The following is an 18,109-nucleotide window of genomic DNA, read 5'->3' as shown; positions in this document are numbered from 1 at the left end:
GTCTTGGACAGATAGCAAAGGATTAGGAGGCCAGGCCCTTGGCCTATGGGAGCCTTCAATCTAGCTGGGAAAAGACAAGATCTTGTACATTCTTGTCTTAAGAAACATTATGAAACCACACATGTCAACAAGTGTCATCTTTTTTTCAGCTGAAAATGTAATTGTCGAAGCAATTCGGAATAAAAATATCATCTGAGCAGAATGGAAATGCTTTTTAATTTCCTCAAAGAGAAGACTTTAAGTTTATGCAGGGGTCAAAAGAGATCCCCATTCACTAAAATCCTGAGCATTTTTTGCGTATTCTGGCATCCATGTGGGCTGGTATCATCATATAACCATGTCATATTCCCATCCTGTCTTCTGAATGAGACTGAAGTCTTCCTGAAGCCAGAGACAATGTCTTTTCATCCACTGCCTGCCTAAGCTCATTTTAAGTCATGTACCAAGTATTTGTTGAACTGACTTGAAATGGCTGAAATGAACTGAAGAAAGACATCTCAGGTAGGAAAGAAAGCAAGAGGCTACTACTAATATATTGGATGAAATTAATAAAAATTCAAAGTTCTTGTCAGGCAGAAGCTATTACCTGAATTAAAGAACACAAAACTTAACAGGAATAAGTGGGCTTCCCTGGTGACTCAAACGGTAAAGAATCTGCCTGCAATGCAGGAGACCTGGGTTCGATCCCTGGGTCAGGAAGATCCCCTGGAGAAGGAAATGGCAACCCACTCCAGTACTCTTGCCTGGAAATGGACATGAGAAGCCTGGTGAGCTACAGATCATGGGGTCACAAAGAGTTAGACATGACTGGGCAATTAACACATACAACAGGAATAACCATAAATTTCCATACTTGGATCTAAAAAAAAAAAAAAAACCTGCAAAAGTTAAAAAATGGAAGAAATGCAGCTTGACAGAAAGAGGCACATATAAGAAAACAGTGTAACATGGTCACCAAAGAACCAAGGCCACTTTAGCCAGCACCAACAGGGGCTGAGAATGAAAGAGTTTGGTTCTGGATGCCAGGCCTCAAGAGGGCCACTAAGGAAGTGTGTTTTGCCCAAAGACCACTGACCAGGACAGTGAGGTCTTATGTCACAAAATCTCATCATACAACAAGAGTTTAAAAAGGGGAGAAGAAGAGGGGCTGCTGCTGCTGCTAAGTTGCTTCAGTCATGTCTGACTCCGTGCAACCCCACAGACGGAAGCCCACCGGGCTCCGCCGTCCCTGGGATTCTCCAGGCAAGAACACTGGAGTTGGTTGCCATTTCCTTCTCCAATGATCAAAGTGAAAAGTGAAAGGGAAGTCGCTCAGTCGTGTCTGACTCTTTGCGACCCATGGACTGCAGCCTACCAGGCTCCTCCGTCCATGGATTTTCCAGGCAAGAGTACTAGAGTGGGGTGCCATTGCCTTCTCCAGAAGAAGAGGGGAGAACAGAAAAAATTCAGAAGATAAGACTTTATGAGAAATGATAGTTGTCCAAACCAGATCTGTTGCTCTGTTTTTGAGAAAGAGTTTTGCTTCAGTTTATGGCTTAGTTAATACAATTTCTATCGTTTTCTCAGAAAAGACTTTGACACTTTATTACATGACAGCTATAATTAATGTCAGACTCTAAATTAGAAATCAAAAACTCTATTTGATCATTTGGTTTCAAGCTGGACCTAAAGTATGTTTTGGCATGATTACTAACTGTTAGCAGCGAGTTCTGGAAACAGATGCAGTCTTGATATGTGTTCTAAATGTGAAACACATTGCAGAGAGACTTGGAGATAAAAATATACACTGCTCATGCACACTCTTACTGTGCTATTTCCTGTCTTATCAGTCATAAAAGTTTCTCTTGTTTTGCCCTTTATTTGTTGTCCTAGGTGAATAAAAACTTTTTTTCTTCTTTTTCCTTTTTCCCTTTCTTCTAATTTTCTCTCACATGCCCATCTTCCTTTTATTTTGTTTGCTTTTTTCTTTTTAAATTTGACCAGGCCATGTGACATGTGTGATCTTAGATCTCTGACCAGGGGTCAAACCCTCAGCCCCTGCATTGGAAGGCAAAGTCTTAACCACCGGACTGCCAGGGAAGTTCCCTATCTTCTTCTTTCTTTTTTCCCCTGTCATCTTTTCCACGAATATTTGTTCCATTAAACATTTACTGAGCACCTACTATATGCCATAACTGTGCTAGGTTATAAGAATACTTAAGAACATATATGGCATAGGCTTGTCCTTGAAGACGCCGATCTCCTATGAGAGGGTGAAAGCATGTAATCTAATTATTATTAAAGGAAGATACATACGCATTAGAGGTGTGTCCGTACAAAGATGAGAAATGGATGAAAGAGTGATTCGTTTGGAGGAAAGTGGACGGTTGGGAAGAAGATGCCTGAGAAGGATCAGCCTGGCCCTGTCTGAGCAGTGCAGAAAAGTGGGCTGGCCTCAAACTGGAAGAGCACAACACACTTGAAGAACACCAGGCATTCCTGGGACAGAAACAGCATCCTTTACCTAGGAGAGACTTCCCTGAGGCTCAAATGGTAAAGAATCTGCCTGTGAGGCAGGAGACCAGGGTTCAATCCCTGGGTTGGGAAGTTCCTCTGGAGAAGGGAATGGCAACCCACTCCAGTATTCTTGCCTGGAGAATTCCATGGACAGAGAAGGCTGGCGGGCGACAGTCTGTGGGGTCTCAAGGAGTCAGACACGACTGAGTGACTAACACAGTTACCTAGGAGAGTTGGGTATTTGGGGAGGCAGCTAAGTAGCCACATAAATGGATTGTTATTTTTAGCTGGGCCAGTTCAGTACTTGAGTCAACAGGAACAACCACCTAAATAGTAAACGTTCCTATGAGCAAAACCATTCCTATGAGAAGAAAGTTTTCATGCAAAAATGAGCCAAAGATAAGGAAAGCCATAATCTGGGCCATTTGGTGACAATGGCTAAGACAGAGGAAGTGTTCCCCCAGGCAGGAATGCATGAAATGCTTTCTAAAAAGAAATATCACTAAGTCAGCTTCTTCAAGGACAAGCCTGTGTCTTACATGTTCTTGAGTATTCTTACAACCTAGTACAGTTATGGCATATAGTAGGTGCTCAGTAAGTGTTAAATGGAAAAAATATTAGTGGAAAAGGAAACGGTGTGGTAGTATTCAGAGGTGCAGGGAGAATGGCCTGAATGCTTTTAAAAATTTAATAACATCCTTACAATGGAATATCATTCAGTGGCAAAACGAAATGAGCTATCTAGCCATGAAAAGATACAGAGGAACCTTAAACGCATAACGCTCAGTGAAATAATCCAGTCTGAAAAGGCTACATACTGTAATGCCAATTATATGATATTCTGGAAAAAACAAAACTATACAGACATTGAGCTCCCCTGGTGGTTTAGTAGTTAAGAATCCACCTTGCAATGTAGGGGACACTGGTTTGACCCCTGGTCCAGGAAGATTCCATATGCAGAGGGGCAACTGAGCCCGTGAGCCACATCTCCTAAGCCTGCATGCAGCAACTACTGAAATCTGTGGGCCCTAGAGCTCATGCTTCACAATAAGAAAAGCCACCGTACTGAGAAGCCCGTGCACCACAATTAAAGAGAGCCCCCACTCTCCACAACCAGAGAAAGCCAGCATGCAGCAACAAAGACCCAGAGCACACAAAAATAAAATAAATTCTAAAAATATATCCTGATAGGAAAAAGATTAGTGGCTGCCAGGGGTTAAGAGGGCAGGTGGGGAGGGATAAGCAGGTAGAACACCGGAGATTTTTTAGGGCAATGAAACTATTCTGTGCGACTCTGTAATGGTGGATACATGGTACTAAGCATTTGGCAAAACCCACAGGTGCATACAACACGGAGAGTGAACCCTATTGTAAACTATGGACTTTAGTTAATAATAATGTCCAAATACTGGTTTGTCAACTGTTAACAAATGTACCAAACAGAAGCAAAATGTTAATGACAAGAAAAAAGGGCTGGTGCAGATGGTGTTGGGGAGGGATATAGTAACTCTGTACCTTATGGTCAACTTTTTGGAAATCTAAAACTGCTCTAAAAAATAAGCATTAGTTTAAAAACAAATATATATGATAGTATGTTTCTACTCTTTTGAAGGGAATGACATAACTTAGTTCTTCCACTAACATTTATCAGGTCAGACAAGCTTTCTTTACCAAAAGTCCTAAGAACAACAAATCCCTGGACAGACACAATCATACTCCCTGAAGAACCTCTGAGACAAGCGGCTGGACAGTCTTGAGTAACTCACTTACACGAGACCATGGAGGTGTAGTAAATTAACTGACATATCTGAGAAAGATGCAAAGACTCTTTAGTGACAATGAAACCAAAACTCAGGTTTCCTCAAGTTCGATTGTCTCCACCCTCACGTGGATCCCGGTGAACCACAGAAGCCACGGCGTCATTCGAAAATTAACTTTAATACTTTTGCTCGAGTTAGGTTCAAGCACCCAAACTTCTATGAAAAGAAAGGGATTACAGCAAATCTTTCACTAAAATACATAACCACGTTTTTGCCATCCCCGCCTAAGCAAGATCGCTTTCATTACTGAGTCTTTTCTCCATGTGTGGGCGGCTGTACATGTTATCAAAAATAAATCCTCAACGAAAACAACCAACAAGAACCACGTACACGGCCACAGTTGAACCTTGAACTCAGGTTTCATCCTGTGCTTTGGTAGCTCATTCTAGCTACAAATAACAGTGACTAGTCACACAACCAAGTTTTGTCAACTTTGTGAGCTGGGCCAACTATCCCTAATCAATCTCGTAGGAATGGAAATCATTCTTATATCCTCAGCATCAGGAACTCAAAAATTATGCTCAGCTGAGGTCCAAGGATGCCCTTGAAACTGGGTCTACAGCAATAAGATAAAAATACCCTCTGCTTGTGTCAGAAAATATCCTATTTCTAAAGAAAGCAAGATGAGTTTTAACTCACAGAATGCAAAAATAACCCAACCAATCACAGTCAGTATTATAGGGAAGAATATTGAATATTCACTTGGTAACACAGGGCTTGCCTTTGTTTAGGGTCCATTAAATTTAATAACTTCCCCCTCTGTGGCTTTAAACAGAGAACTTCTTCAAAATAAGAGTGGCTCCTATTAAACTTAATTACTTGCCCGTGGCTGAGATGGCAGAGGTGTGTCTACCAAACAGGTAGGTCTTAATAAAGGAATAGTTCTGTAGTAAAAAGTAGATGGTCTAGTGTTTTATTATAGTTGTTTTACCTTTCTGATTTAATTGCTGGAGTTTTCCTTTTAACCTCTCTGAAGGCGTCACTCCCTCCTGTGAGTTAAGAGTGGCCCTGCTAAAATTAATGTCCACACATACTTGGCACATTACTGAAGCTGCTGGTTTCAAACCCTCAAACCAGAGGAACAGACAGAAACTCAGCTATAGAAGGGATATTTAAAAATGAATGATATCAAACACTGCTGGCTTTGAAATGACATGAACCATCCTGCCAATTGACCTTGAGTGATCAAATGGAGTTTTTCCTCTGCAATTTCTAGATTTTGTGAAAGTAATAAAATAGTTTTTAGGAACTTTATCAGACTAAGCCCTATTCTGCTGACTTTTGGGAATATTATAGTTTAACAACTAACAGTCACAAAAATGGAGACAACTTAGTGGTCCTGTACAGTTGATTAAGTGGCATTTGTTGATATTTAAGTATTTTGAAAGAATAAATTCAAGACTGCTTGCTTAAACAGAAAGAAAAGATCTTCAAAAAGATTATAGTTCTTAATGCTGTCTTATGTAAAAATAACCCTACAATTGTAGAGAAAAAGCATCCACATAACCTGTATTGGCCTCTCCCAGGGTCTCCAAGGCAGACAACATATATGATCCTGTATATCTAATGCACGTATCTTACGTCTCTAAGAAACCTCCTAAAAGGATCACAGAGGCCCACGGGTACAATGACCAAGACCACAGAAAAAAATGCCAAAGAGCAATACAGACTTAGGCTAATCTAAGATACTTCAGGGCTTCCCTGGTGGCTCAGCAGTGAAGAACCTGCCTGCAATGCAGGAGATGCACGTGCGATCCTGGATTGGGATGATCCCCTGGAGGAGGGCATGGCAACCCACTCCAGTATTCTTGAGGAGAGAATCCCATGGACTGAGGAACCTGGCCAGCTACATCTACAGGGTCACAAAGAGTTGTGACTTTCAAGATACGACTGAAGGGACTCAGCATGCACGCACACAAGATACTTCTAGGGTCTATGTACCCTAAACTGGTTGGAACCAGGAGGTTGATGATGCTGACTCCCTGTTACCTCACCTCCAACCAATCAGAAGAACATCCATGAGCTACTCATGCCCTGTTCCTTGAATGCTATAAGATTCCTCACTACCCACCCCAGGGCAGGTCACACAGTCTCGAGGGCATTAGCCCACTGTGGCCCCCTTTGCCTGGCAAAGTAATAAAGGTATTCTTTTCTGTTTCACCCACCCACCCAAACAAGTTACTTAACTTATATGGGTGAGATGGGAGGAGTTATTTGCAATGAATAAACCTATGTAAAGTCTCCGTTAGAAGGCTAACAATAGCTCATACTCTGACTCATAAGTCAAAGAATAAGATTCAATAAATAGCTAGACATCTTTTCGTAAGAGTATAATTACATAAAATACATTTTGAAAGTCAGTAATTATGTGTCTACATACTATTTTTTAACGAGCTCCAGAAAAGTAATTATAATCTTTGTGTTAAGCCTCACAAGTGCTTTGAACATCAAAAATGCCATGAGTGATAACAATATTACAATGATGAAGCCATGCAAGGTCTGGTTTGTTGTCAAGTCTCCCTGCCTTCCCACACACCTTGCTCTTTAATAGAATCAGTGAGAAACAACTTTGGCTACCCCTGTAGGGTAAAGGTTCTTTTATAATCATGTATTGATGCTTTTGCACTGTGGTGTTGGAGAAGACTCTTGAGAGTCCCATGGACTGCAAGGAGATCCAACCAGTCCATTCTAAAGGAGATCAGCCCTGGGATTTCTTTGGAAGGAATGATGCTAAAGCTGAAACTCCAGTACTTTGGGCACCTCATGCAAAGAGTTGACTCCTTGGAAAAGACTCTGATGCTGGGAGGGATTGGGGGCAGGAGGAGAAGGGGATGACAGAGGATGAGATGGCTGGATGGCATCACCGACTCGATGCACGTGAGTTTGAGTGAACTCCGATAGTTGGTGATGGACAGGGAGGCCTGGCGTGCTGCAGTTCATGGGGTCGCAAAGAGTCGGACATGACTGAACAACTGAACTGAACTGAACTGAAGATGAAATGAGATAATATATAAAATCACTGGGTGTTCAGGGGTGCTACTTAAATCCCAACTATTAGGTGATAAAGCCATATTTATCATTATAAGTATGGTGGGGAGAGGAACCAATCCCTCAAGGGCTTCCTCTGCACTAGATCCCTCTAGACTGGTTTCTGTTTGATTTTCATAATTCAGCTGGATATGAACTAAACTCAGTACAATAAGGTCAACCGTATCAGTCAGTTATAGGGCTTCCCTGGTAGCTCAGCTGGTAAAGAATCCACCTGCAATGTGGGAGACCTGGGTTCAATCCCTGGGCTGGGAAGATCCCCTGGAGGAGGAAACAGCTATGCACTCCAGTATTCTGGCTTGGAGAATTACATGGACTGTTACATGGGGTCACTACTTAAATCCCAATTATTATGTGATAAGGCCATATTTATCACTGTAAGTATGGTGGGGAGAGGAACCAACCCTCAAGAGCTTTCTTGGCATTAGATCTCTCTAGACTGGTTTCTGCTTGATTTCTATAATTCAGCTGGATAGAATCTAAACTCAATACAATAAGGTCGACCCTATTAGTCAGTTACATGACAACACTTTATTGTTCAGCCATAAACTTATAACCAGAGAAGACAATGGCACCCCACTACAGTACTCTTGCCTGGAAAATCCCATGGATGGAGGAGCCTGGAAGGCTGCAGTCCATGGGGTTGCTGAGGGTCGGACACAATTGAGCAACTTCACTTTCACTTTTCACTTTCATGCATTGGAGAAGGAAATGGCAACCCCCTCCAGTGTTCTTGCCTGGAGAATCCCAGGGATGGGGAAGCCTGGTGGGCTTCCGTCTATGGGGTTGCACAGAGTCGGACACGACTGAAGTGACTTAGCAGCAGCAAACTTATATCTGCTGCTATTGTTCTTCTTATAATACCAAAGACTACTCAAGGTTAAAGAAATATTTCCTGAATCTTGGAACTGCCCCCTGTAAACTTTGAGATGTCTGGTTTTTTATCTTTCTTTGCAATAAAGTAGGGATTGCATGTAATATATCTTTATCATCTTATTTTATTTACTCCTTGCTTCCATAAAGGATGTGGGGGAAACTACAGAATATATAATTTGAGCAAACTCTGGGAGATAGTGAAGAAGAGGGGAGCCTGGAGCCTGGAGTGCCACAGCCATGGGATCACAAAGAGTCGGGCGTGACTTAGCGACCGAACAATACCACCACCACGAACAGGACATATATACAGGCTTCCCTGGTGGCTCAGTGGTAAAGAATCCACCTGTCAATGCAGGAGAAGTGGGTTCAATCCCTGGGTTGGAAGATCCCCTGGAGAAGGAAATGGCAACCCACTCCAGTATTCTTGACTGGGAACTCCATGGACAGAGGAGCCTGGCGGGCTATAGTCCAATGGGTCACAAAAGAGTTGGCTACGACTTAGTGCCTAAACAACAACAGCGTATACATGGTATAGTGTCACTGTCATCACTGTGATTCATTACGTGAGCATTTGCAGCCACACTTGATAAATGACTCAGAAGAAAGAACAACAAAAAAGGAAGTTGTAAAACTGGATTCTCTGAAGGTCTTTAAATAGATTAAATTGTGGTATTTCTTTGCAATGGTCTTCTCAGATAAAATGGAATTTCCTTAGGAATATTCCTTTCTGAAAGATATTTCTGGTGACTTTTACGCTTGTGATCCCTTGGAAAAGAACATTAGCATGCCTAATTACGTGTAAGTGTAATTTAACATTTTCTATCTTCTGACATCATAAGTGAATAGTTATTTTCTCTTAGTGCTTTACTGACTTTTTGTGAATGCCTCCCAGTTCCTTTTAGCTCTATAAAAATTCATAGTCTACAGAATAATCATAGTACTGACAAATATTTATTGAGTACTCTTTGTGTTAGGCACTGTGTTAAGTGCTTTATGAATGCTATATAGTAATAACTTATTTAAATATTTCATGAGTTTTTTTGTTTGTTTGTTTCAAATATACTCTGTGACCATCCATTTCAAAAAGCAAATAACTCCTTTAAAAGTTTAGACTTTTATCAACTGATTCATTTAAGCCAGGGCTTGCCTACAAATTATATATAGACATACAATTTTTACAAACACTTTTATCTCCTTAATGTCAGCTACAATCTGTGTGACACACATATGGTGTGTCAGGCCTGCCCAAACACTTTACACCTATGCATCTCATTTAATCCTCATAGTAACCCTAACAGCTAAATATTATATCCCCGTTTTACAAATAATAAAAGTTTCCAAGAAGTGAGAAACTTGCCTAATATGAGTATGAGCTGGGATTCAAACCTGGGCCTGGATCTCCACCCTTACTGTGTAAGTGATGAATTGTATTCTTTCTCACCCAAACTCATATGAGAATGTTTTGATTAGGGAGATGAGAACGGATTGCTCTACAGTAAAAGAAAACAGGAACTATTCTGGAAAGCATCTCAAAAAGTGAACACAGGACTGCGTGGAGATGGCAACAGAGGTTAATATTTTAGCCGTCCATGTTATAGAGACATAGCGTCCTGGAACTTAGGGACATCTTTCGATATTGAGGGGGATAATAACAAGACAAAGTATGCAGTGTGGCACCTGAGAATCTATGAGACAGACTCCTATCCAAGCAGTGTCCTAGGACCAGTCCCAAGGGAACTGGAGACGGGGCTCACTCCTGAAGACTCGGTCCCGTAGTCCACCAAGCAGTGCTCGGGGCGTGGATGCAGCCCCACACCCAGGAGCAAGGTCAGAGGAAGCAGGGCTCCTCTGGTTCCCTGACAGCTGACATCTAGTTCTTTCTTCCTGATTCGCTACATGCTGACAAGAGGGATTTTCTGTTCTCTTCGCTCTCATGTTTACTCAGACCCTCCCACCCTGGCACCATGTTACTCTGCCAGGAACAACTCATAGAGATGTTTGGGGTGGGAGGAAGAAACTGGACTAAACTCAGGTTTAAACTAGTTTCAAGCAGAAGCCCGTTCCTACCTTTGGCCTCAGATTAATACACGGCTGGATAATAAACCAGTTTCTGCCTCCTCCGTGAAATGAGAAAGCTGTGTCATATTTGTTCATGGAAATGTTTTCAGTAGATATCATTAAACTGCCTCCAAATAACCTGGCTGCTCCATATTACACATGATAAATGATAAAATGCCATTTAGGCAGCTTTTTTTTTCCAGTGTTATTGTCAACGTTTTCCCAATGAATACACTTCAGAAAGAAAATGCTGGAGATAAATGTCTCTAAAGCTGCCATCTCTCCCTGAGGTTTTTTTTCCCTCCAGGTAAAGCCAGAGGACGAACAGCTTCAGCCACAGAGGGTTGGACAGACAGAAGCCCCAAAGAACCCTAAACAGAGGCAAAGTTGCACAAATCTGTCCTGGCAAAGTGTCACCTTGGCCCCATGTAAGACAAAAACAGACTCAGTCTAAAATACATAAGGGAGGACCAGAACTAACTCAGCACCATCCAACACTGTCCCTGTGACCCTGCATCAGCCCTGGTTACCCTCTGTGCTTGCCTCATCCTATCTATCCCGTGTCCTCACTTGACGTTTGCCTAAAGGAGGGAGTCGTTCCAGTAAAGGGAAGTGATCACTACAATTCTACACTCTGCAGATTCCCCAATAAATACCATGTGATTCATGACAATAATAACAGCAGTCGGAATGAGAAAGGGTCACGTGGTTTTCCCAAGACTCTGGAGGTTCCCGTCCCCCGCACCCCACCCCTGCTTTCCCTACTCACCCCTACGGGAGTCCGTCTGTGGCAGAAAAGGTGAAGGCCTTAGGACCCGAGAGCCCTTTCCTGCCATTCGCTTGAGAAACAAAGCCTTCCCTCCTCCCAAGTTGAAAGAAATAAAGGAGTCTGAGCTAATCGCAACCTGCAAGCCTGCGGGCGGCCCATCAGCTTGCCAGTGGTGCAACCCAGCGGAGCGAGTACCGGCTTCGAGCTTTGCAGAAAAGGAGAGAGGGAGAGAAAACAGAGACAGAAACACAAAGAGAAAGAAAGAAAGGCATTAACCTGGCCAGGAGTCAAACAGGTGCATGGAGCCCGAACGCCGAGAGCAGTGTCGGACACACACAGAGGGTCCGACCGTGCGTGCTTCTTACGGAGGGGGTGGGGGGCGGGGGAGGGCTGCTTCTGAACTGATGGGGGCAGGGCTGCAGTCCGGAGGCAGGGGGTATGACAGATTTTTTTTTCTTATTCACAGGACTCAGAGGGTTGGCCGAGAGCCTTTAACTTTCCTCCACTTGTCAATCTGACATCTTCGTGGATACTCTCTGGTTCCCAGGGACAAACGCTAGTCTATGAGAGGGGGGAAGTGCGGCCAGGATGTTGATCACACACACCCCCACCATGAGTCACAGAATTTCGTGGTGCCTTGGGAAGAGAGGACGGTGAGCCCTGGGGGCTGCCACGTTGCGAGCAACAGCAGTGAGCTGTGTGATTCATGGCGCTGCCTGGGTCTTGAGTTGGCTGCTCAGAGGCCACAACACGTGGCCCTTTAAGCCTCTTGCAGCCTCACTGTCCTTGGAGTGACTCGTGTCTGTCTGACGGGGATCTGAAGTGTGTGGTTTCTCTCTCTCTGAACTGGCTACCTGGAACTCCTGGGTGTTTAAGAGCCTCTAGAAACGGAGGGCTGTGCCTTCAGGCTGTAGTTTGGCTTTCAGGCAGATGTTAGGAACAGAAAGGAACGCAAGCAGAGGAAAGCTGGGCGGCCGGGCACAAGACCCTCAGGAGAAGGCCCCAGTTGGGAGACAGCGCCAACCGAAGGGGATGCAATTGACCTTGGGGACACTGAGTGTCCTCTTAGCAAAGGATGCCATGTCTGGTGGAGATTCAGGCTCTTGACCTCAATTTAAGTTCAAGCCCTCACTAGCCCCGTAATTCAGAAGACCTGGTTTGCAGCTGTGGGACCCCTGTCCACAAGCCTCTGACGGAGAGTTTACTGTGAGCGTAGCTGAGACAGCTAGGCCCACCCTGCAGCCCCAGGCCCACCCCTGCACCAGAGTGGGCTCTGAGATCAAGTGTGGTCTTTACCTGAAATGCGCCTGGGCACGTCGGTGATGGCGGGCAGCCCGGTGCCCCGCGTGGAGGACAGCGGGGTGGTGGAGTGGATGGACGGAGGAGTCATCTGGCTCAGGTACGAGGGATAGGACTGGTCATAGGACCAGGGCGGGGAGGACTGCGCCTGCCTGGGGTCTGGGAAGAAGAAGAAAATCCTTAGCACACCAGCCACTCTGGCCCACACACACAACCCCAAACTTAGAAAGGATAAAGCAGGGGAAAAAAAAAAATCAGACTATACAAGGACGACGAATTTCCCACAACCCCACCCTTGCAGGCCCTGTGGAGCACACAGCTTTCTAGACTCCGAGTCTCTATGAAAGTAACAAAATGCATCATGCATAAGGACTATTTGTCTCCCTCACACGTAAATATTTCTATTTGGAAAGACTAACAGTCATTTAGAAAACAATCTGTTTTGGGTATCTTCACAAAGTTGAACTCTATTTTCTTTATTTTCTGTGTTTTTTTTTTTTTTTTTAATTTATTACTCCAATGAACATGTATTACTTATTTCTTTTTTAAAAAGAAATGTTTGGAACAATTTACTTGATTAAAGAGCAGGGAGATGGTGCCTTTTGCTGCTGTGCATCCAGTCAGTATCCTTCAGACGTGCTTTCTGGTTCTAAAAATGCATGATTCTGTGATTTTAGCACAGTTCACATCCCAGGCAGGTCAATGGGGATGAGGAGTTTGGGGCAGAGATGAGCACAAAGGGGACAGCATGTAAGTACAACAGGAAAGAAAGGAGCCAGTTATGTTGGGCTTCCCAGATGGCTCAGTGGTCACAGGATCGATCCCTGGGTCAGGAAGATCCCCTGGAGAAGGAAATGGCAACCCACTCCAGTATTCTTGCCTTGAGAATCCCCATGGACAGAGAAGACTGGAGGGCTACAGTCCATGGGGTCTCAAAGAGTCGGACACGACTGAGCAAGTGAGCATGCACAGTTATGTTATTCTGATGCTAAAGCTACCCCAGAAAATAACCGTTAAGAAAAAAACAAAACTTAATTTCAAAACTAACCAAGAACAGAAAGCTTTATCACCATCTAGTTTCGATGTAAAGCACATGAGTTTCTGACAGGAAGAAAAAAACCCAAACACAACAGGGAAATGTCTTTAATCCTATTGGAATCTGTTTAAACGATGTCACATGTTTGGAATGTGGCCCGGAGTTACCTACAGTCACTACAATAATAAAAATAATGGGCAACTGACTGGTTAGAGTGAACCGCTGAGAATTAGTAATATCTTTCAATGTATCTCTAACAGAGTTTCTTGGAGATACACAGAGAATCATAAGCTAAGTTCTCTTAACATTTTTTGTTTTTTGCGAAGTTCACTTTTTCTTAATTTAAAAAAATTCCAATACACCAGGCTGTTCTCAAAACAACTTTGTATCTCAGAATAGCCATGGATTTTGGAACATGTTGAATTAGGTTCAAGTTCTGAGACTTATATTTCTAAGCTGTGTGCTTTTGGGTTAATCACTCAGTGACTCTGAACCTCAGTTTCCTCATCTGTAAAAGGGGATGGGAAGTAATAATATGTGGACATTGCATGAGAAGACCATGCAGAGAGGGCTAGCACAGGAGATGCTCAGTGATACTAATTCTTGCCTTTTAAAAAAACTTTCGGTGACACAGGAATTGTTTCATGATTAAAACACACCTGAATTGGAGCTAATCCATTTAGAATAGGTTTAATTTTTAAATTATTCCCATATTACCTATCAGCCTCTGAAAATGAAAAGCTCGATTTTTGAAAACAATAAATACATTTGAGTCAATTCAGGTTTATCTCTACCCAAAAAAAGTGGATAACAAGATGTGGGTTTTTTTCTGAGATCATTCCTCCTTTAAAGCCTCTCAGTCTTTCTGTACAAAGCCATTTAGTTTCAGCTATTTCTTGTTTATTTGTTCAATTCAGAAACAATTTATTTAAAGACTATCTAAATGGGACATACTTTCTTTGACTCAAAATAATTAAATCCATCTGGATATTTATCGAATGTTTACTGTATCCACAGATATACAGAAAAATTTCATCCAATTCTGTTTTAAGGAACATTTACCTGAGTTTGCAATTTGAATTAAGGAACTATTGTAAATGGTTCACAGAGACATTTCCTTTAGAAATTGGATGGATATTTAATCATTCAAGTAATGAAATTTTGTGCTTTAAAATGTTCAAGGCTGAGACTGTAATAGATCGGCAACATTTCAAACCTGATCCTGTTATATATCTGATACAGATATACTTCCTTGTTTTAACCATTAATGTCATTTGCTATTCAGATAAATGGTAAATGATCTTCAGATGGAAAAAGATTCATTCCTTACAACATCAGAAAGCAATCTCACAAAGACAAGGCCTTCCCTCAAGCACCATTTTTAACAGATACAAAGGATAAGAACCACACAGCAAAATGAGCAGGGCACAGGGGACTCAGGTAATCTAACATCACCAGATGACTTCCTGAGCAAGCAGTTTCATCTGTATCTCCACTCCCATACTGTAGCACGTTACCAGCAGTATAGGGCTCTCTGCCTAAAAGTGGGGGAAATACAAAGAAATCTAAAGAATGACTAAAATCACTGACATTTAGACATGTCACAAAGGAATCAGGGGACTTAGCTTGAATGGAAGATACAGCTTTGCATTTCTCCTCAAGCTGAGAGGCAGCTCAGTACAAGGGGAAACAAGGGGCCTTTCTGATGAGAGGATCTGAGTTGGGGTCCCAGCTCTGCCATGTGTGAGCTGGATACCTTGGCTGTACTAGCAAACTCTCTGAACCTCAGTTTCCTCGTCTAGAAAATGAGGCAGCATAGCATGGTGAAGCAAACATAGCCAAGAGTTCATTGTGCCAGGTGGACAGCCAATTTGGGGCTTGAATCACAGCTCCCCACTTTGTTGAGCATTCTGAGGGCCTCAGTGGCTCACCTGGAAAATGGGAACCGGGATGCTTATCAGGGCTCTGTGAGCATTTACACGGACTAGGCCTTGTCTAGTAGGTTGTCTGCCACCCTTGGCACATACAAAGAATACAGTAAATAGAAATGGTCATTGCTATCTGTAAAATGAGTATAATTGTAACTACTATCATTTTTGTTTACAGAACTACATGAAATAACACAAGAAAAGCCTTTTGATAACTCTGAGGTACTATATGAAAATGATCATTATTCTCCTGTGATATGGGAGCTCACATCACATGGCCAAGGCCCGGCTGTGTGACTTGGGGTGTGTTTCTTAATGTGGCTGAATTTTAATTTCCTCATCTGTAAAATGGGTATGATAATACAGTCTCAAAGAGTATCATAAGGATTAAATAACAGAGCGAATGGCTAAGCATTATTCAAAAAAACTAAAAATCTGACTCTAGAGGCAAAAAAAAACCAGAACATAAAACAGAAGAAATACTGTAACAAATTCAATAAAGACTATAAAAATGGTCCACATCAAAAAATCTTAAAAAACAAAAAAAAATCTGACTCTAAACTATCCAGCGTGGCTGGGTTGTCTACTGTTAGTCTTAAAGATGTTCCAGAGCAGACTCATCACAATTCAATATAATGGCTGGCACATAGTAGGTGCTCAAGAAACAACTACTGCAGGAACCTCCCGGGGTGGCTGGAGTGAATAATGGGATTTTATAAGGAAGTAGTAATTAGTCTTTCTCTAACTCCCCCTTAGGCTATAAAAGAACTTGTATCAGATGAGGTTTTAGCTTTGACATAAACTTCCTGACTGCTGGCATACACACTTGAACTAGCAAAGGATCACTATCCTTTAAGTAGAGGCCTTTCTGAAGATTCCCAGTGTTAGCAAAAAGAACTTCTCACTATCCCTAAACAAGCGAGAAGCTCTCTCTTTGCTTTCTGTCTCTCAAAGAACAGGCTGCAGGCTGGCCAATCTCTCTTTCAAGGTCACCATCCTAAGATTCTATGATAAAGACCTACTTAAGGAGAATAGGACAGGGCTTGGCAACCGAACAACAACAGGGAGAGTTACTAAAGAAAAACAAAACACAAGAACCGCCATATGGGGCTTACTAGATCTAGTCTACGGAATTTGAAAAGGAACTGCAATCTTAAAATAAAAGGATTGGTCTCCAAACACCCCAGTCTTTCTCTAACACCCTGTGAATGAGGCCTCATCAACCCCAGCTCCCTCATTTCTGGCCTGTGGGATCTTGACAAATTTTATAACCTATCTGACTTCAAGGTTCCTAATAATGGGGATAAATAAGAAGACCTCCCTCCTAAAGTTGTTTTAAAGATTAAATGAGGTCATGTAGGAAAGAGCTTAGCATATGGAAAGAACCCAGTAAACGTTCACCACTATTAAAGCATCACCTTTACTGAGCCTTCGTTCTGTATTTATGTTTCCAGCGCTTAACCTCTTATTCTAGCAAAAGGCCATTTTAAGAAAGCTTCCTGCAGTTCTGAAGTCTGCTGTTTGGAGACTACACCTGAGACTATGTCTGGTCGCTTCGACAGCCTTTACAATCATTTAACCTGAGTCACGTTCCTTCCTCATCCTAGCTTCTCCCAGACCAAGAAATCCTAATCACTTCAGTGTCTTTTCTAATACTGTATGCGTCAACATTTTCAAACTGTTAGTGGGGGAAAAAATGGCTATAAAAGATCTTGACTTCCTAAATGCCCAACCACTAAGAAAATGTAATCTTATAAACATATGATTACAGCACATTTGCTTTGTTGTGGACAGTTATTAAGGCTGACAATAGAGAAAAGTCACCTTAACCCGATCTCACCAGTGATTTCTGAACTCAACTTCCTGAAGAAACCTGAGACTTCTGAGATTGACTCTGAACTTGGATGACTCAGAGAAGGTGACAGATGTTTTTAGGCATCAATCCTAAGATTACTAATAGGGAATAGTGAGTGCAGGACCTAGGTCTAAGACAAACCTACAAATTAACCATTAACAAGAAACGATCTTCATCTACCTTGGGCCCCACAGGGCTAGTATAATGCATTCCTTCCCTCTGCTCCATCCAGAGTTACACTAAAACTCTTGTCAAGTCTACAGACACATGGAAGGAAGCACCTTGTCCTTCCAATCCAACACAAATAAGAATATCCTTGATTTGGGGGCCTCAGAGGCTCAAGGTACCAATCACTATCTTGGTAGCACATCCTGGGTGATCTGAAATTACCTATGAACACCCATGAGTTTTCAGAAAATAACTGAACTCTATTTCATAGCCAAAACTGCTGCTACACTTTAGTTTTAGGGTGCTTTAAGAACAGTAATTGAGTACTTCTCTATGGCAATCTACAGAAACAGCCTCAATATTATTTTTATTACTATATTCTGGACATTCAAAACACTGACAGATGTTTTTAAATGGATATGATCACTGCAAAACAAGACCTTGGGTGCTGGTTTTTTTATGGGCACATACTCTTTCGTGCTTGAGAAACCTGAAATATGAAATCACACATGAACATTTTAATAGGTCTCCGCCCCTATTTTTCCCCAAGTTTCTCTCCTATCACCTAAAAGGTGTGTGGGGGGAGAGAGAAAGTCAGGTCTTCCTTATACAATGGGCAGCCGTGCTCACAGCAGGATGTAACTAATCACAACGACTAAATGGCAGAGAAAACCTAGGGCTGAGCTCCTGGAGGCGCTGGGGATGACTGAGGAGAGAAGAGCCCCCAGTCTAACTGGGGACGCACACTTGCAACTA

General features: G+C 42.4%; 1 protein-coding gene across 13 annotated transcripts in view; it reads right to left on the bottom strand.

The window, feature by feature from the left end:
- The window catches only part of RUNX2 (RUNX family transcription factor 2), a 351,949-nt gene that overhangs the window by 147,591 nt on the left and 186,249 nt on the right, over positions 1–18,109 (bottom strand). For all 13 annotated transcript variants that reach the window (XM_086371919.1, XM_086371923.1, XM_086371922.1 and 10 more), the window contains one exon: positions 12,364–12,525. In XM_086371919.1, coding sequence (XP_086228045.1) covers positions 12,364–12,525 — 162 coding nt within the window. The remainder of the gene's footprint in view (positions 1–12,363; positions 12,526–18,109) is intronic.

This window comes from Bos grunniens, chromosome 23 (genome assembly GCF_055505025.1).
Source record: "Bos grunniens cultivar Pamir isolate PY7600 chromosome 23, Bosgru_T2T1.0, whole genome shotgun sequence".
NCBI lineage: Eukaryota > Metazoa > Chordata > Mammalia > Artiodactyla > Bovidae > Bos > Bos grunniens.
The sequence above is the reverse complement of the archived record's forward strand: the minus strand, read 5'-3'. Positions and strand labels throughout refer to the sequence as shown.